This window comes from Misgurnus anguillicaudatus, chromosome 14 (assembly GCF_027580225.2).
Source record: "Misgurnus anguillicaudatus chromosome 14, ASM2758022v2, whole genome shotgun sequence".
Taxonomy (NCBI): domain Eukaryota; kingdom Metazoa; phylum Chordata; class Actinopteri; order Cypriniformes; family Cobitidae; genus Misgurnus; species Misgurnus anguillicaudatus.
This window is the reverse complement of record NC_073350.2, coordinates 12,373,025-12,393,692: the sequence shown is the minus strand read 5'-3', so window position 1 is coordinate 12,393,692 and position 20,668 is coordinate 12,373,025. Positions and strand designations below refer to the sequence as shown.

Below are 20,668 nucleotides of genomic sequence, written 5' to 3'. Positions count from 1 at the left end.
TTCCCCTCTCCGCAGTAAGCGTTCTGTAATCACTACGGACCGGATCCACTCCGGGTTTTCTGACTGTATCACACTTTTATTTGAGGTAAAAGTTTATTTCAGCTAGCATGGTCAAACTTATAATGCAGGAAGGCTCCGATGTTTTGAAGATCGATAAAGGTGTAAAAGGCTTAGCGAAATGATGAAGATTGGCAAGCCTTTCAGTTCGTGGGCTAAGAAAACCAAACAGGTAATTGCGTGTCTTTGCACAGTATGACTAACGTAAGGGGTCCTGTATTTTGGGGGTAAATGATTTCTCACGTTACTGATCATCCGCGGCACGCTTTTTAATGCTATGCTGATATAGCCAGTGGCTGGTACAACGGGTTTGTTTAACTCGTGGGTAAACTTCATGTGGCGCCACAACAACCAAAAGGCATATGACATCCAAATCCCTTGAGAGCGATTGACGAGGAATCATAAGAGGAGACTGCTTCCGAAATGCTCTCGCGCGACTTTGATGTCATCCACCTGTCGGTTCTTGCAGTTGCATTTGCGTGTGGTCACAAAAACGTAACATTTGTACATATATTTAAGCACAGCAGTTTAAAAACAAGTGATTTTAAGCCATTCAAACACAAACAACAGTGCGTCCGCTGTTTCTGTGTCAGAGGAGCACGCTAGCCGCGCATTCGTTTCTCATTGAGCTTGTGTTGTACGTATTTTTGCCGCTTTATTGGCCTTAAATAACACATATGCCTCAAAAATCCCGTCTTTGCAAATATCCTCATATAAACACGACCATTTAGGTCTTAAGAGAAAGTAAACAGCAGAAACATTGCGCACAAACTAGCACATCAGCGCTGCCTCTATTGTAACATAATATTTTGTTGATAAAGTACAGTCATTCAATTAACAACTGTCACTATGGTTACAGACATCCTGTGCGAATTCTACACGAGTTTGACTCGAGTTACTCGTTCAGGGTTTATATTCATACATAACGTTACTGTATTAGAGCTGTGACTGTAAGCTGTTGTGTGAACAGAACAGACCCTGGATTATTCGTTTATGTGTACTGAATAATATGATATGAAAAAGTTGTATTTGTTCACATTAGTAAATGCATTATATAACATAAACAAACAATGAAAAATATAGAGTATATAATCATTAATTAATTCTTGTTTATGTCATTACAGTAATTGACGGTGGTTCATGGTGCATTCACTAATGTTAACAGTTTCAACTTTGATTAAAAAATTATTAGTAAATGCTAAAATAAATACATTTACAATTAATAAATAATTAATAAAAGATTCATTAAAGGTGGTGATATTCATGTTTTCTTTTTATACAGTATAGTGAGTTATTTAGCTGTTTTGCTTAATCTGAAATGCTCTGCAAACTACAGCTAGCTATATGCCACATGAGACTTCAATATGGAATTTATGGCAAAAAAATCTCCTCTTAAAATGCTATTGGTCTCGCCTACATAAAGTGTTAGGTAAAGGAATATGACTTGGCCTGAAAAATATTTCAGTCAAAAGAATTTTTTTCACTTTAATTCTTTTTTGTATGTTATATATGTCAAAATCTGTGTAAATAATAGAAAGGTCGCTGATTAACACTTGCAATTCAGTGTCGTGATGGTTTTAAAAAATATTCTGAAGGTAGTAAAAAAGGTAGTAAAAAGTAGTAAATTTAACTCAAGGATTTCTGTATAAACCCTGCACTGAAAAAAATGGACTTAGTGGGTCTTTGAATTTAAATAAAATAAACATGTATATGCAACACAAAATATTTATATTCCTTGTGTAAACATAATTTAATTGATTAGGATTAAAATGTTTTGTTTGAATGTAAAATGAACACATTATTCTCACATTGATTAAAATTGATTGAATTGAATACTTAAAACAATAAAATTGGGTTTGGACACAAAACGGCACCTCCTGAGCAGCAGGGGCAGTATAGCTCATTGAGAAGGACATCGATTGCCATAAAAGAAGAATAAAGATCGTTTTTTGGGCGCCAAAATGAAGACTAAGCACAGCAGTCACTGCCAGTCAGTCAGAAGAACTCTCTCAGACGGACACCACGTTATTAAAGTAAGTTATATTATTTATTTATGTTCGCTTCATACGTGATATATCTTCACTAGATAGACTATTTTTTGTTTACAATATGTAGCCATTGCAATGACTTGTTGTAAATATTAGTTTGGAGGAGGTTGGTGGAGTAAGTCAGTCAAGCTCATAAAGAAAAACACAGCGTTTTAAAAACGTCAGCTGTTTAATGTTATTTCACGTTTGGTAGTTTTATCTGAGTTGAAAACTGTCAGCTTTGAGTTGACTTTTGAGGCACTTTTTACTCAGTTGTTCTATGGAAACCTGTCAGGACAAATAAAACGCTAACCAAAAGTTATTCTGTCCAGAGTAACGTTATCCATGTAAGTAATTTACCAGATGATATCAATTAACTACATTAATAATGACATTGCGTATGAAACAAACGGTCTGCTTAATCAGATGAACAGACGCGCGTCAGTTATTCATGACTTCGCTACGTCACGAGCAACACTTGATTCTATTAGAAAAAGCTTTTTTAAATGTCTCGCGTGACGTCTGGTATATTAACTGAAAAAAAATCGCTTTGAAGTGCCACACCTTAAAGCTGACGTTTTCAGAAGAGCACCTTGTTGTTTTAAGATCTCATTTTGTCCAAAATTGCGTCCTATGACAGATATAATACTTATTTCATTATTGTTCTGTGTATGTGTGGTCTTAATCATTTGAGGTTGTGTGTTGATTTCACCTCTGAATATTTCCTCTTATAGGTCCATCATCCTTTCATGCGCTACACAGCAGTGGTAAGTCATTTCTTTCACTTTTGTACTGCTGTTAGGAGCTATATCTTATTTTTGTAACTAATATACAATTATTATTCTTTTACTCGCAGTACTCAAATATACAATGGTTGGTTAATTTGTTTTCAGGTAAATGCTGAATTTGAAAGAATCACTACTGTCTAATGTTCCTGCGTGTCACCTGGACCTCCAATCCAAAAACCTGATGAAACTCTTCTGTCAGAAAGGAGGACAGCTAGCAAAAAGGCTTCAAACAATCAATGATCAAATGACAGATGTAAGTAATATAGATTCATAGACATAAAATGTGTAAACCTTGTTGGAAGTACAGAACATTTAGTATGTTTTAGTTACAACATCTTTTGGCACACGGGTCATTAAAACACCTGGGAAGATTTAAAGGGGTAGTTCATCCAAAAATAAAAATTCTCATCACTTACCCCCTATCATGTTGTTACAAACCTTTATAAATGTCTTTGTTCTGATGAACACTAAGGAGGATATTTTGAGGAATGTTTGTAACCAAACCAATCATAAGCCCCATTCACTTCCATAGTGGGGAAAAATAATACTATTGAAGTGAATGGGGCTCATGAACAGTTTGGTTGCAAACATTTCTCAAAATAAATATCTTCCTTCATGTTAATCAGAACAAAGACATTTATACAGGTTTGTAACAACATGAGAGTGAGAAAATGAGAGAATTCACTTTTGCTGTGATTGTCAGGTATGGTAGCACACACTCGAAATGTGGCCTCTTTATTTAACTCATCCCAGTGTAGTGAACACACACACACCCACACACACACACCCAGAGCAGTGGACAGTGCAGCTGCCTTGCTTTGTAACCCATATATTTGTAACCAATTGTAACATGCTGTGGCAATGCACATGGGTCTGTATACTTACATTTATATTTGTTTGCATTGTACTAATTTCCAATGACACTTTTATTGTAACAGTAACCTTTTTTCTGTTTCTTTAACTACATTTGTTTGTTTTGTACAGGGCATGGATGAAGTCAGCATCAGTGAGGTCATTTGAAGACACCAATGTTGGGATTTGTGCTCTCAAACAACCTGCTTCTTGTGATGAAGAAGAGGATCTTTGTATAGTCCTGGAAGGCATGAAGGTGTTGCAACATCGTGCCATGTTGTTTGAGCTGATGTATGCCTTAAACCTGAGCTATCCTGATCTCCGCTTTATTTTTGAGGAAATCCAAAAGATTTTAATGGAACTGCATTGAGAGTAACTTTAACGAACAGTTTCTTTCAGTGAAAGGATCAGAAAGACTGTGCTGCTCATTTTTGACTTTTTTTTAATCTGTTTTAAGTGTTTTCTCTTATTAATACATTAACAGTTTGCTGCTCAGAGTCGATTTTGGAAATGGTTGTTGTATTTTGTTTTTGTTGAATCTTTGATTAACAGTTTATATAAATGCTGTAGCTCTGACTTTCTGAAGGATTGATATTTTCCAGTTTGTAAATCCATTTTAAAAATAATAGTACTTACTGTTTTGCATGTCTCTTTGGAATGCAGTGTTTGTGTTTTAGCACTTCTAAATCTACTGTGATAGTAACTATTTTAAACATTTGGGTCAGTTTCATCCTAATATAACTAGGGCCTAGTCATGAATTAATCTACAACCTGTTTGGGAAATTGCCCCTTTATGTATGTACTGCATGTGCTGATTGTTGTAATACTGTAGTTATTGACTGTTAATGAATTAATGTGTAATGATTTAAATGAATTGATCTGAAAGCAGTGGTTTGCCTCAATATCACTAAACATTTGTACAAAACTCTTCACTTTTTATGCCAATGCAAATGTATTTTGTATTTAAAAAGAAATAAATAACATTTGGATAATTATGGGTGATTATTCTGGTGCCAGAGACATAATGAAATTGCTTTAGAGTTACATAATCCCATAATATAAGCATTAAAAAAGCATGTTGGAATTACAGATGAAAATCTAGTCCCCTTACATAATTAAATTACTTAAACATTACAAAATAAATGTGTTATAGTAAAGAGAAATATCACTTTGAGTCAACATATTTGTATTAGACTACTTAAAATAATTAAAATGTTTTGGTCTGACACACAAAAATTATTTGAGGAAAATTATTTTGGTTTTAAACAATCGGATCATGTGGGACCGATGTACACATTAAAATTACGTAAATTGAAAGGATTTTTTTTTTCAGTGTGCGTTTATTTGTGTAGCACATTTCATACACAGAGGTCATTCAACGTGCTTTACATAGAATAATGCTGTAAATGACTTGTTAGCACATTCGTTTAATTAATGAAAGGTTGTGTTGACTTAGTGACAGCACAAGAAAACTGTATTACGCTGGTTGTAAAAACTTGTTAGTTACTCGTTTTTTGAATGTTTCAAGAACCTTTGATCCTGTAATGAACAGTATGCAATACTAATATGAACATTACTTGGTATGAAGATTGATATAATTTTGTACTGTATATAATGTGTGTGCTCTGTGGTGACTAAGATCTTTAAAGTTTGAAATCAAAAATTAAAGAGTTGTTGAACGTTCAACTAAATGTTCCAGGTTTCATTCATTTCTTTATCTTTCTCTCACTTAGGAGTCAGTGAAGACGTTGTCCATGCAGTTCTTATGTTGTTCACATCATGAACAAATTTGGGTAACACTTTACAATAAGGTTAATTAGTAGTGCTGGGCAAAGATTAATCGCATACAAAATAAAAGTGATTTTTTGCATAATATATGTGCGTGTACTGTGTCTAATTATTATGAATATTTAACCACACACACATTCATATATTCATTTCAGAATTGTTTTATTTATATATCATTTTTTGAAATTTATATTTAAAATAGATTATATAAAAATATAAATAAATTAGGGCTGTCAAAAGATTAATCGCGATTAATCGCATCCAATATAAAAGTTTGTGTTTACATAGCATATGTATGTGTACTGTGTATAAATATTATGTATATATATAATACACACACATTCATGTATATATTTAAGAAATATTTGCATTTAAATACTGTATATACATTTCTATAATTTATATTATATATAAATATAAATATTTTATATATAAATATAACACATTTTTCCTAAATATATACATGATTGGGTGTGTTTTTATATATAAATAATAATTATAGTACACACATATGTTATGTAAACACAAACTTTTATTTTGGATGCGATTAATTGCGATTAATCTTTTGACAGCCCTAAAATAAATACATATAAACATGTAAATGTTTCTTAAATACATAAATGAATGTGTGTGTGTATATATTTATACATAATAATTAGACACAGCACACACTCATATTTATACCAATAATCACTTTTATTTTGTATGCGATTAATCGTGATTAATCTTTGCCCAGCACTATTAATTAGTTTACATTACTTAACTACATTAGTTCCATGGACTAATAATAAACTGCACTTATACAGCATTTATTAATATTTGTTAATGTTAATTTCAACAATTAATACTTGATAGTTAGTTAATGAATTGTGAACTAACATGAAAAAACAATTAAAATCTTTATTTAGCTTAATAAAGATTAAGGTTAATAAATACTGTAACAAATGTTTTGCTTATGGTTTGTTCATGTTAGTTAATACATTAACTAATGTTAACTAATGAACCTTATTGTAAAGTGTTACACAATTTTGTGTGTGTGTGTTCAAATTCAACTGTTGCAATATTTTATAAATACACACATTTTAAATCTACCCCCAGAGTCATCCTTGTGTATTCCCTTTGTACTTGAATATGTGATTGACTAAAAAGGCTAAAGTACACGATTCCTTGTTTATCTTACTCGATGAGTTATTAAATAATGCAACGTAGAGCCAATAATTACTTAACATTCCTAAAAATCAGATTTAATTTCAACCTTTAAAAACATCTAAAACTTTAAAAGTAGTTTAAATTGGGTGAAAATACTGCATTGGTGGCACTTTTTCGAGTAGCATCTGCCTGCACCACCAGAGGCTACAGTTTCGCTAGATGGCGCTGTTAAAAAAACGAGGGTCCTAAAACTGCGGTCCTGAAACTGCTGTCCAGAAACTGCAGCCTCCGCTTGTGCAGACAGATAATGTTGGAGAATAGTGCAACCAAGTGCTAGATATGTGCATGTTGATGTTGAGTTAAACATCTCAGCTCAGTCACAATCAATCTTACAGTCACAGGTACATTTACATTTCCATCAGTCAAGTTAAACTGTTTTCATTTGTCATGTAATGTAAGGTTTTGCTTATTTAGTTTTACAGGTGATTGTGAAACCTGAATCTACAGGACAGCAAGAAAACATGTCAAACGTACTTAAGAGGTGTCAGGTAAGTAGAAATGTACTTTATTGTAATACACACTGAGGCAGAGAATAAACAGGTGAGTATTTGGTAACAGGCAGTTTATGAGAGCCCTTAGCTGAATAGATAATCATTTCTCTTTTGCAGGTGAAGGATGCTGGATAATCGGAATGGTTCAGATGAAGATATCAGGAGTTCCAGGTAAGTGAAGTTGGTGAATCTTAGCATTCAATTATGAGACCAGACAAGGACTGAATGAGTACGTTTACATGCACAGCATAAGCGGATAACTATCAAAAATCTGCTTATTACAGAAAACTGTTTTCATGCGTTTACATGCAAATCAATAAGCCGCCTATGCAGAAAACTGCGTTTACATAGGATTTGCAGAATTATCAGTTTTCTCGCAGGCAGTGACGTCACCACCTATAGTACACAATAGTCGTTCAAAAAGTCAACGGCATATCTGCCTTAAGCTGTACTGTTGTATCTCTTCTCGGGTCTGCAGAATCTGTAAATGTAACATGAGCTGCTATTATAACAGTTTCTCTGCCAACTGCTTTAGTCGAGCGGAGACTTTTATGCGTTACTTTGCGCTTACCTCCGCGTGTGACGTTTATCTTTCATACGCGGAGACATGCGCACATGGACAAAACCGTGAGAAAGCCGGTTAAGGTGTTTACATGCCACGCGAAATCGGCGTAATGAGCAAAAAACTACCTGTGCCGATCGATTTTTGCTTACGCCGTTTATGGGCTTTCCCCGATTATAGAAAACCGATTTACGCGTTTACATGACCCCACGTTTTATCAGTTTATTAAGCATAATCGGCGTAAGACTGTGCATGTAAACGCACTCAATGTGAAGGTGAGGTATTTAAAGAGATATGGTGATGGGACACAGGTGGTGGTGATTAGTATTCAGGGGAATGGGAACGAGTGGGAGGAGTGAATGATGACGTGGATGGTGATGGGATCCTGACAAGATGGTTTTGCATCTGAACTCTTCATATTTATTTATTCATCTATGCCTAGATAAATACAGTTTTACATTCTATGGCACCTGTAAAGAAATTACTGATTTAAAAATGTGCAAAGTTCTAGATTTACATTTCAATCTAATCACAGATTTATCCCAGCCAGTATTACAAAGTATTTAGGTATTTCTGCAGTGCCTTTAATTGTAATGTTTATAATTTTAAATTTCATTTAAAACATTTGAATGTCTTTTAACTGTCTCATCAAGATTGTTTACTATATTTTTTCTTCTGGCTATATAAGCTCATTATTAGATGGTCTTGAAGAGATCAGACATGATGTAGTCTGTGTGAACTCCATCAAGAAGTCCAGTGCCATTATGATGAATGAACCAACAAGGCTTATTTTCTCCATACTTCACATCCTGTCTGAAATCTTTCTGCCAACCTCTGTTGATAGAAAATAATGCAGCATTATGTTAACATCAAGCTCTCACAGGACCATGTTCAATTCAAGGGCTTAAATTCACCTGGTAACAACAAGCTCATGTCCTTTCAAAAGCATGATGGCATCTGGTTTGCTTGGATCTTCTCCTGGAAAGAGGTCGCTGACCTGAAACTCCACACCATGATAAAACTGTCCTGAAGAGATCATCACAAAACATTTCAGAAATAAGCACGTACTAAGTAAGTATTGTGTGTTAAGGTCTTCAGATGTTTTACCAAGCAGGCCATGGACACTTTTAGATAGGAGGTGGCTGTCCAAGGTGTAGAATCCAAGATAGTCTTGATGATACGGATGATTCTTCCAAACTTTGTGCAGGATGATCAGAAACTTGACTGAGTCCCTCAAGGTCACAGTTAAACTACGATCTTTTATTACCTGCAGATCCATGCTGGAGGATGAATGAAATACTGCAAGTGTTCAGTTTACTTTCTTGCCTCTTAAAATACATGTACTTAAAATAGGCTTAATTTAATCACATCTATAAATAAAGAGCTAAATCTCACTTGGTCCCTTTGATGGTGGCAGTTTCAGACCAGAAGAACTTTGCATCTTTTCCCTCCTCAGACACTGAGATCTCCTTTGTGCTCACCATTACTCTAATACCAAACCTCTCATGAAGGATTCCAAAGCGCCCAAAATATGTCATCACCTTCTTCCCTGGGACAACCTTCTTATCTCCAATGGTTTGTCCATTGACCACAATTCCTGTGTGCAACCATCACATGTAACTATATGGACTTTATCTATATATACATGTACATGTGTTGAAACAGTGTTCTTCTGATGCTGTTGTCTTGTTGTCTTCTAGTAATACTCACCTGTAAGCGGGTCTCTAACCAGGTTAAATATGGTACCAGGTTTGTCATCAATGTTGAAGCACAGGGCATCATTCTGTTGTGATAGCTCAATAAAAAAGTGTGGATCTCCATCAACTGTTCAATTGCAAAGAAAGGCTCTCTTTGATACACAGTAAGTAAAATCTGACTCTTTACCTTATATTTTGCATGCATTAATTACTCATTACAGAAAATAAAGATTTTACCATAATTTGTAGGTGCACTGTGGTAGCTGTAGCTCACTGGTGCAGCACTGTAACCTGCAAATAAAAAAGTTTTAATATAACAAATACACTTAAACATATAATCAGTTGCAGTGTAACCCTTTACATGCTTGCTGTGTGGCAGCGTATATACGTTTCTGTCACATGACTTCTTAGTGAGCATGTCTAATTAAGGTGAGCACCTGTTATGTATTTAAAGGTGTTCCTCACTTATTGAGACTGTGCCTGATGAAGACCTGAGGGTCGAAACGTTGCCTTTTAATTAAATAAATTTTTGTATGGAGCAGTATTTTTCAGTGTGCGGACTTCTTTTTGTATTAATTGATTGCATATCCAGTTGTCCTGCACCTGGCCCAAATTTGGGTTTATGTGATGTGCACACCACTTCTGTGTGTTCTGATTCTTCAGCATATATACGTACCTGTACCAGAGAATTGAGGTTTTCCTCGTTGCTCTGTAAATAAGTGTACAGAAAGTAGTGAGTGTCATATACTGTAAGTTAAATGCATTAACAAAATTCTATTTAAGAGTTTTCAGATTCAGTATTTTTGATTGTGTCATACAGTTGATGGAAATTTTTGCGTTTAATGTGACACTTTTATGAAGCTGTATTTATAATGCCTTATAAAAACATAATAATATTACATAAGCATAATAATCACAACAACATTTACAATACATTATACTTTATTGTGTGTGGTTATAACTTTCAAAGTGAACATATAATGAACTCCAAACAGTTACCATAACTATAGTGTTAGGAACGACAAAGGACAGATAGATTCCAATGCAGAAGTAATTTATTGAATTTTCACAGAGAGAGATAAATAAGTTCAGCCACCAGATGAGGATAATCCCCGGCTATTAAGGCACGGGGTGAAAGGTTGGGGGCCCCGATACGGGGTGAGGGTTGTAGACCGCTCCCGTGAGTGCCGCGTCACGGAAGCAACAGGGACGGGACAGGTCTCTCTCTCGGGGAGACTCTCAGTCAAAGGGTAGTACCATCCACGGCAGAGTGAGTACAGATCTTACGTCTCCAAGAGAGAGATACCAGACGAATTCATGTGCAGGAGGTTTTATTATAAAAAACCCAAAAGGGCAGGCAGACAAATCCAAAACAGGGTAATCCACAAACGTAATCCTGGTCACAGGCAAAGGTCACAACTGTAACTGTTGTTACAGTTATTTATCAGATAATACAACATGTTTTTTAAGGCATTACCTGCATTATATACTGCATTAAAATACCCTTAAAATGCATTATAAATACAGGCTTCATAGAAAGTGTTACCAAATTATGCAAATACTCCAACCACCTGTCCCATCTGTATACTGTCAAAAGTGTAAAAGTTGTATCAACTTAAAAAATTACTCCAATTGGTAACATCTAAAAAAATAGCTTAATTTCACTTAAAGTATATATATACTGTATTTTTTACTTTTTATTTATGAAGGCAAGACTGAAATTTGAATGATTGATGCTTTAACATGTTGAGCAGTTACATGCATGTTGGTAGTTTGTGTTATCGTACCTTCAGTCAATTTATCAGCAATGAGCGCGTCCTCACTTTCAGGTTTAGTGACGACCATTGAGGTAAGTGGTGTTACAAAGTTGTACTTCAGTGAGAGTTTCAAAGCCTCATCTGTGACGTTTCCTTTCTCCTCTGGTGAACCCTTGTCTCTGTAAGACAATATTAGAAAATTCTCACTTCTCCAAGAAAATACTAAACTGAAACTAAAATAATAAACACAATTCATGTAAATTGGATTTTTTTTAACATTTAATTTTACTTTATTGTTCTTTTATTTTTTACAAAAAGTTAAATAGAGATCAGGATTGTTGGCCTTTTTCAGTCATTGTGCTAAAGATGCTGACTTTTTATCCAAGAGATCCTGGATGGTCAGATACGCCCATAGACGCTCAATGAAATTTCCAAATACGTAGTCTTCATCAGGGAATATGGTTTTCCAATCCTGAGAAATTGCCTGACCTTTCACCTCAAAATTATCCAGCTGTTGAAATTAAAGCAAAGCTAGATCAGTTATAGGTGTCCCGCAAACCATTTTACAAATAAAGAGGATTGTTAAAAGAATAGTCCACAAAATAATGAAAATTCTGTCATCATTTACTCATCATCAAATTGTTACAAACCTGTATAAATGACTTTGTTCTGTTGAACACAATGAAAGAAATCTGGGGCAACATTCACTTCCATACTATATATATATTTTTCTGACTACACTCTAAAAAAAAAAGGTTCCTTGAGGTTCTATATAGAACCGTGGGGTTCTATACTTGGCCAATAGAACCTTTTACCAAAAAAAGGGTTCCATATAGAACCCTTGGAAGGCAAAGAACCATTTTTATTAAAATGGTTCTATAATTCACGTTTTGTGACTGAAGTGTAAACTAAAGATTACACAATAATTGCAGACCTACACAACTAATTTACAAACCTACACAACTCATTCACAAACCTTTTTGTGTCAATAGGCTGTGGTCAAATAAAGAGAGAGTCAACAAATAGGCTATTAATATTTAGTGTATGATTTATTTCCTGTGAGCTTTTTTATGCAAGTTTGTACATTAGCATGAAACTTACAGTGCAGTTTGCGTTTTTGGTGAATTACCAGGTGTTTTCTTTATTTTGTACATTCTAAATTGTCAATGTTTGTTTAATTTAACCTGAAGGGGCATTAAAAACAAATAATCGCAAAAGTGCCCTCTGGTGGCGTATATATGCGTTGCACCATAAGCGAAGATGAGCCTCGTGACGTGACAGTTTTTTTTCAAACTGAGGTGAGGAGTTCGGACTCCAGACCGGCATTTGTTTGTACCCTGAGGTAAGTAAACTTTACATTTTTGAAACGATATTACTGAAACATTTAGTATAATTAATTAATATTTATTTTGTCAGAGTATGTGTTGTGCTAAAATAGTGATACTAGAAGCTACATTTATAATATTTACCTCAGGTAAAAAATACTGCTGGTAACGTTGAAGCACTTGACGGGCTTCGTCTACCGTCAGTTATAAAAGCTCTGTTAAATACATTTTGTTCCGGGTTTTAATGAATTACGTTACAGTCCTGCTTTATTTCTTTGTCATTTTAAATTAAATTGCCAAGCACAATAAGACAGCTGTGTTGTAAGGAGACGAAATTCGAGACAGTCATTTCAGTGAAGCGCGTGGTGAAAGGAACCGGGTGGAAGACGGTAGAAGGGAAATTATATGTAGTTAAATGTTTGTCGCAGTTTTACACATATTCCGTGAGTATTGTTCGCTTGTTCACGAGTGTTTTATCAGGGTTGGAGCTAAATTCGGAAGGAAAGTGGAAACTGCTGGCCAAAGTTGAGAACATTCCGCCGGTCTGTATTATAAATGCACGATTGCAGTGCAGCGTTCGTATCCGCAACAAGTACGTTAGATATGCATGCTGTGATGCACACAAATAATTAATGTGATGGTAGCTGTTAAGACACTTACATTTAACATTCAAATGTTTTAAAAACCAAACGTGTTCAGGTTTTTATGTGTATTTGGTTTGTGATGTGTAATTTATGCTTTTTTCCTCTCCCCCACAGATAACCATGGTTAATAAATGATCAGACACGTCACTGGCTTTAAAATATAAACCCCATTGATCCAAAAAGGTAAGGTGCTTAAAAGACCTCGTAAACCTGACTGTCACTAATGTTCATCAAAGAGCAAAATTAAAGAAATCTGTGTTTTGTAGCTTTAATGATAATTCTTACTGTTTGTATTTCATTTAGAATTTAGCATTAAAGACTGTAAAGTGTTTGAGGACTTAATTTAAATTCTGTATATTTCACACTATTTTTTTTTATTGAACATTGTGTTTTGAAAAATACATCAATTGCAACCTCAAGTTAATGTAGACTTTAAGGAACTTGTTTGTCTGAAAGTGGATATATAAAGATTTTGTGTTTTAAGATGCTGCATGGAATGACAATGAGGTTTGGAACAGACTTGGTGAAGAACATGGAAACATCTCTAAATAAAATGGCCCCAAACATCATCAGGAGTGCAAAAGAAGGAAGTAAAAAACATCTCTACGCCAATCTCATTGGAGAGGAAACCACAGAAGGTGCTTGTTCTTTGTCCAGTGTAAAGTAGCTTTATTTGCATTGTCAATGTAAAGGTTCTAGCACCTATAAATTGTATAAGTGAAAATATGAAAATAATGTTAGTATAAACTTTTTCCTTGCCATTGAAGAGTAAACTTGTTAATTAAGAGACGCTGGCTGAGAAAGAGTTAAAGTTTACCCACAAATTAAAATTGTCGTCACTTTCTTCAGCAGAACACAACAGAAGATATTTTGAAAAAGTATGGTAATCGAACAACAATGGTGCCCATTGACCTGCATTGGTTTTGTGTCCATTAAATTGCTAGCAGAGTTGTTCGGTTACAGACATTCTTCAAAATCTTTTTTTGTGTTAGTGTTCTCCTGAAGTTTTCTTTTTTGAGTAAAATGTCCCTGTAATTGATTTCTGTACTGTACAATAATTTGTATCTTTGTAGGTCTGGTGAGGAATGCTGCACTTATGTTATTGCCAGCATTATTTCAAGAAAATCCCAGCTTCCTTGACTGTGTAAATAGTGTAAGTATAGTCTTCTGTAATTTAGTTAGCATTTGAGGCACTTTATTTAAAGTAACATTCAATGCAAATATAAAAATATTACTCTGTTTACCCTTAAATAGCATACAGCTCCACATCATTTATTATGAGTCTTGTTTTTTCGTGAGTGTCGCCTAGTTGTCATACTTTATTTGTGTTATTATGGGATAATTTTAAGTCTATTTGATGGCTTCTGTTAATTGGTAAGAAGCACTTAAAAGGTGAAATGTTTGTTTTACAGGAACCCAAAGGTCCCACAACAACCATAGTGTTCAACGGCTCTCCTGATCTTCTCAAATCTGAAAGTATCAACTTTATAATGGACAATGTGAACTTAATATGTGGAAGACATTGACATCACAGGCTGTGGAATGACTGTGTCACAGGTCGGAGAAGCGGACCGCCCCTGTCACGGATCACGCTCCTCCTAGTTCCACCTCGAGGAGGTCCCAAAGCACCCCAATGAACAGACAAACCAGAGATAAGTAAAATATAAAAATAGAAACTTTATTTAAATTATTTAAAACTAAAGTGGGGAATGGGAATCTAAAAATCTCGCTTCTCGCCCTCAGGGGGAGTATTACGGGGCCAGGGACGTTGGAGGGGTTTCCACGTGACTCCAGCTGGAACACCACTAGAGAGCGTATCTGTGTGGGTTGGGCACACACCGTCGCGGCGGCCCCTGATGGCATCCACAAAGGTCCAAGACCCTCCTAAGGTGAGTACGGACGACAAGGACACAGAACAACACTTCAAGAAAGCTTTGTGTATTTCCGTTTCAAGAGGTTCTTACTTGACTGTTGAACAGTGTTTATTCTCCCTCCACAGCTCCTAGCCGTAGCAGAACTACGTATTTCAGCACCCGAACGACTAACAACCCAGCCGGCATCTGCAGCGTATATCCAACGCGATCAAACTTCACTCTGACAAGTAACTTGCTATACACAACCACGCCGTCCTTTCGCCCGGACCAGCCCCGCACTCTTTCCGCCCGCTACCTAGCGGTCACCGGATCAGCAGAGCCTGCGGACTCTTCGGACTCTGCGACCCTTACAGTAACTTCTACCTTCTCTCTTTATATCCTCCTCCATGGCGTGGCTCGCCCAACCATCGCTCGCCATGTCACTCACACAGCTGTGCCTTGTTTCAGTGAGTGCGGGGATTCCCGGGGAACCCGGAAGTGCCGGTGTCTGTACAAACCGGTCCGGGCGGAACCTCTTCACTCTCCTTTTGGTTCCGCCCCGCATAGTCACTCCGTGACAACTGTTTGCGTTTTTTTTCTCCTCAATGTTCAATACCCTTTTGCCATTAAGCACACAGTGACATTAATTTATAAAATATATGCTTAAGTTTTAATACCTGTACAAAACAAATGTACAATCAACTTGTGTAAATTGTCATTCTATTTAATAGATTGTTCATGAATTGTCTTTAAATGCATTGTGATTTCGGTGGCACTTTACAATAAGGTTCATTAGTTAACATTAGTTAATGTATTAACTAACTTGAACAAACCACGAGCAATACATTTGTTACAGTATTTATTCATCTTTGTTAATGTTAGTTAATAAAAATTTAAGCTTTAATTGCTTGTTCATGTTAGTTCAGAGTGCATTAACTAATGTTAACAAGATTTTAATAAAGTATAAGTAATTGTTGAAATTAACATTAACAAAGATTAATAAAGGCTGTATAAGTGCAGTTCATTATTAGTTCATGTTGACTAATGTAGCTAACTAATGTTAACTAATGAACCTTATTGTAAAGTGTTACCGTGATTTCTTTCATCATTTCAGACACATGTAAAAGTTACTAAAACTTAGTACTGCATATACTGTACAGTATCTATGCGTAAGGGAAATAACTTGAACAAAATTTTTTATGTATAGTGTAATTAATAGTTTAGCTGTTTAATACAGAGATGCAATATATATATATATGTATATGTATGTTTATTAAAAAGTGAAAATGCTTAATGGAAATAATTAAATAACTAAATGGTTGAATGTAATGAGACATTTTAAATGTAAACCAAAGTTTTGCTGTCTAATACAGAATAAAGAGATGTGATTTTAAGTAATTTTTATAGATTTATATTTCTGTATAATACAATTAATAAATAGTAAACTTTTATAATTTTCTAGATAGAACCATCTAACTTTGATTCAAAGAACCATTTGGGGTTCTTTTTAATGAACCCATTAAAGTGGTTCTATATTGAACCATTTGGGGGTTCCATATATGAAGCGGGTGATAGAACCATTTCTGGTTCGATATAGAACCATTTTTTTTAAGAGTGTATGGAAGTCAGTAATGCTACAGATCTGATTGGTTACAATCATTCTTTAAAATATCTTTCATTGTGTTCAACAGAATGAAAAAATGTTGGTTTGGAACAACTTGACAGTAAGTAAATGATGACAGAATTTCATTTTTTTTTTTGGTAACTTTCCCTTTAAGGAGACCAAAAAAGCTGTATATTCTCACATGTGTACAATATGTAAACTGAATCTATCTTAGAGGGCATTTTCACATGCATAGCAGTAATAAGATACAAATACATTTGCAATAAAAAAAACTGCAAAGACAGAAATTTGCTTTTTCCACTACAACATGTTATATTAATCACACTGACATGTAATCATTTCCTTTCTTAATAGATACCAGGATATTAGAGGGGTTCATTAATATTAGTTTACTGTACACCAGGCGTGTCCAGACTTTTTTTGTGTGGTGATCTACTTTTAAAATAATAAAGCCGACAAGATCTACCAGCTAAAAACACAGTTAATATAACACTTTTAATGCTTGTTAGGACTATACTGCATATATCTCTACATTGAATTTAGGGCTGTCACCATTACTCTATTCTTTTTTAGGAGTTAAACAAAATCCTTAAGGATTTTTTTTTAGGAGTTAAAATAGCAGATATGCCGTTTAGTAAAACAAACTAGAAAAAGACAACAGTATCAGAAGCATAAATCAGCGCTACGCTGCCTCTCTCTCTCTCTCTCTCTCTCTCTCTCTCTCTCTCTCTCTCTCTCTCTCTCTCTCTCTCTCTCTCTCTCGTTTGCGCACGCACTCACACATACATACACACACCGTGTGCGTGGATCGGCTCCTGCGTAAAGGGAAGAATGATTTCAATATAGGATGTTTGATACACTCACCCCTTGTGCAGATACTTCAACCAAAAAGTTGTTCATTTCAATGTCATTAAGTTGGCCAGCGACCATGATCTCAGAGCCGTTGAAGAGCTGTTTAAAGTGGCTTTTTGTCAGCGAGTTAACAGTGTTATCAGGATAGTGAAACTTCACGTCTGAAAGGAGAGGACTTGCCACTTCTTCATAAAATCCCTTGACAGTAAATCATTAGCAAACCATCAGTGACAGTGTTCAGGTTTTCACAATAACTAATGGCAACACAAGCAACTGATTTCAATATTTATCAACGTTAGAGGAATCTACATTATAGAGTGTTCTGTACCTTTAGCTGAAGTGGAGCATCTGAATACTCATAAATTCTGCGCGCTACTCCATTATTCTGCTTGCTCAAAACGTCCAAAAATCCATAATCTGCATCGTTGCCAAAGGCCAAAGAGAACACACTGAAGTTCCCACCAATGGCATTACGAATGCTTTCCTGGATCTCAGGAAGACTTCTTGGATCTTAAACAGAGTATGAAATGCATTATTCATTCATTTATTTAAAATACACAGGCAATTGAACAAGACAGAAAACAATGTACATAAAAAAACTGCTGGATAATATAGAAACCGCTAAGCCCCCCCAAAATTGTACCATTTAGACTATGTTTACATTAATGTGTTTTCGTTTTAAGATGCATTACTTTTGCTACAGTTACGCCAGTGGCGAACCATGAGTACTACAGCTGGGCCTTCAAAACATGCAATGAAGTGCAAATGCCTCTCCATGCGCAATTACGCATGGTGCAATAAATTAAAGGCGGAGTCCATGATGTTTGAAAGCCAATGTTGATATTTGAAATCACCTAAACAAACACGCTCCTACCCCAATAGAATCTGGACCTTCTGTTGATAGACCCGCCCCACACATACGCAACCCGGCATTTGATTTGATTTGATTGGCTATAAGTGTGTTTTGGTAGTCGGCCCGTCTCCTTTTCCAAACCGTTTTTCAAACATCGTGGACTCCGCCTTTAAAGTCACAAGTTTAATGAATTGGTTCTACGACACCGCCTTAATTCTTAAAAGCAGGGAAATGGAGACAAGTGAGCATGGGGGGAATAAAAACCCAAATAAATTGAGAGTATTTTGTTTTTCGTAAAATTTTCTATTCAGAATATACATATTCGTATGTCGTTAAATCATACAGTGAACGCGTAAAAATTCTGAGCACGCAAAGTTAAATTACAGAATTGGCATTGTCTGCCTTTAAATGCAGTTTTAAAGTTTAAAATTACTTTAACTGATAAACACAAATACAGACTCTGCTGCTCTGTAATGACAGGGGCTCGTAAATTTGCATTTAACAAGCCTAAATTATGTTCTTTAATTAATTAATTTCTTTTTTTGTAAATATATATTTAGCTGTAGGATAGCTTGTTAATCCTTTTTTCATAAGGGGAAATGTAGCATCCTGCGTTCTCAGTGCACCTCCTTATGGCTTATAACTGTTATATGGCTCGCAAAATCGTTAGCCCGAACCCAGAGGTCCCGGGGCTATTGCGAATTCTTGTCGGGCTACCAAAATGTATCTCCGCCCTGCCCGTCGGGCTATCTAGGGAGGAAAAAATTTTTGATTGTTTTTGCTTTATCTAAGATTTAGTTATTTAATTATATTGTATTTAATCCGGGGTCGTCTTGTCAGTCATTACTATCCTGTGATGGCTAAGGCCACACTATTAAGTTTATTTCTTCACATATCCTCACGTAACAAGTGAAACTGTCAGGAAGTGAAAGTATAATTAAACCCATTATTCTTCTCGTGTTTACAAATAGCTTTCGAAGTCTGATATGCGCTGCGGTCCTCTGCACGCGCTTCCCCCGGCTGTTCTCTTCACGAGTACCCGCTTAAGTCATTTCGTTTTTACCTCAGCCCTATCAAGCTATAGCCTGGTAATACCATCCTCTGCTATTTTGCTTCGCTTCATAGACAGAGTCTGGCTGGGCATAATTGACAATCGTTTTCCTTCTCGTGGGAGGGGCTTGTCTGAAGTTTAAAATCATTGGTCTAAACGTAAGCCAATCACACATAACATTTGGATATGATGTGCGTTATGCGCCGGCTCAGCCGCATCGAATCTCTGCTGTAAAATACTCGTATGATGTGAAAACAAACCCATTGAGCGAAATACCAGAGTTAACATGGCTATGAACGACTTTTGCAGATTATGTAAAGTAAATCCGGCCAGAGCTAGTTGAACACTATCCTTACGGTGTCTTTCCACTCACGTCTAACGGGAGGAACGCCCCTCTCTCCTCTCAAACTCTTCCACCAGACAACCATAACCATATGTAAATTAAATCTTCCTACCTTATTTTCTGGTTAACGTTAATCAGGAATGTCACCAAAGAATGCTTGCCCATGCGTCCTCCACCATTAACTGTGAACAATATAAATCCCTTCCATGATTTCTCGATCGTTGTGCACGTCAAGCTGTGCTGCACACAGTTTCTCGCTGACGATCGGTAAAGTTGATAAATTAAACTTTTCCAAAAACTTGTCGGGAGTGGGGCAACAACATAATCTCCATTCAAAATGTTTAACAAACACTTTTCTTGTTCGGGTTTAAAGATACAATTTGTATTTATGTGCCGAAAGATGGCGCCAGATCAAACAAAAACAATGATGTTGTTTACTGACGCTCTGAAGCAGCGTGGAATTATGGGATTTGTAGTCTTTAACTTTAGCCATCAATCAGACGAGAACGAGAAATCACGTTGATGGATAAGGTAATCAAGTCTAATAAATGTTGCGTTTGATGACATCGTTTATTTCATTATGTAAGTTTATATGTGATGTTCAAAACGAAATTGTAAGTCTTATTGATATTACAGTATTAGTCCAAATTCGATGGTAAACACAGCTCAGAATTAAGTTTTCAACTTACAATCTACAATGATTTTTCACATAATGTATTGACAGTATAAATCTTATTGTGAAGTGTCTTAAAATGACCATTTATATTGCTGTACAATACCTTTTGATGTGCATATCGTCCGCGGGAAGACGCGCTGATTACAGTAATGTTGTCATCAATATAATAGCATACGTTTTTTGAAGGGTTACGAATCAAAACAACTCACCCATCGCGTA

The 20,668-nt window shown here is 35.6% G+C and overlaps 1 protein-coding gene and 1 long non-coding RNA gene across 8 annotated transcripts in view; one reads left to right on the top strand and one right to left on the bottom strand.

The window, feature by feature from the left end:
• Positions 1 to 1,712: 1,712 nt before the first annotated feature.
• Positions 1,713 to 5,065, top strand: LOC129442865 (uncharacterized). Its single transcript, XR_012373162.1, has 3 exons — positions 1,713 to 2,851; positions 2,978 to 3,125; positions 3,857 to 5,065. It is a non-coding gene; the product is annotated as an uncharacterized lncRNA (long non-coding RNA).
• Positions 5,066 to 7,205: 2,140 nt separating this feature from the next.
• Positions 7,206 to 20,668, bottom strand: part of LOC129427621 (inter-alpha-trypsin inhibitor heavy chain H3) — a 106,975-nt gene continuing 93,512 nt past the window's right edge. For all 7 annotated transcript variants that reach the window (XM_073875885.1, XM_073875886.1, XM_073875883.1 and 4 more), the window contains exons 12-22: positions 17,855 to 18,036; positions 17,539 to 17,724; positions 11,603 to 11,739; positions 11,259 to 11,407; positions 10,148 to 10,180; positions 9,709 to 9,762; positions 9,485 to 9,598; positions 9,170 to 9,371; positions 8,882 to 9,054; positions 8,689 to 8,800; positions 7,206 to 8,608 (exon numbers count right to left, since the gene is read on the bottom strand). In XM_073875885.1, coding sequence (XP_073731986.1) covers positions 8,470 to 8,608; positions 8,689 to 8,800; positions 8,882 to 9,054; positions 9,170 to 9,371; positions 9,485 to 9,598; positions 9,709 to 9,762; positions 10,148 to 10,180; positions 11,259 to 11,407; positions 11,603 to 11,739; positions 17,539 to 17,724; positions 17,855 to 18,036 — 1,481 coding nt within the window. In that variant the 3' untranslated portion in view covers positions 7,206 to 8,469. The remainder of the gene's footprint in view (positions 8,609 to 8,688; positions 8,801 to 8,881; positions 9,055 to 9,169; positions 9,372 to 9,484; positions 9,599 to 9,708; positions 9,763 to 10,147; positions 10,181 to 11,258; positions 11,408 to 11,602; positions 11,740 to 17,538; positions 17,725 to 17,854; positions 18,037 to 20,668) is intronic.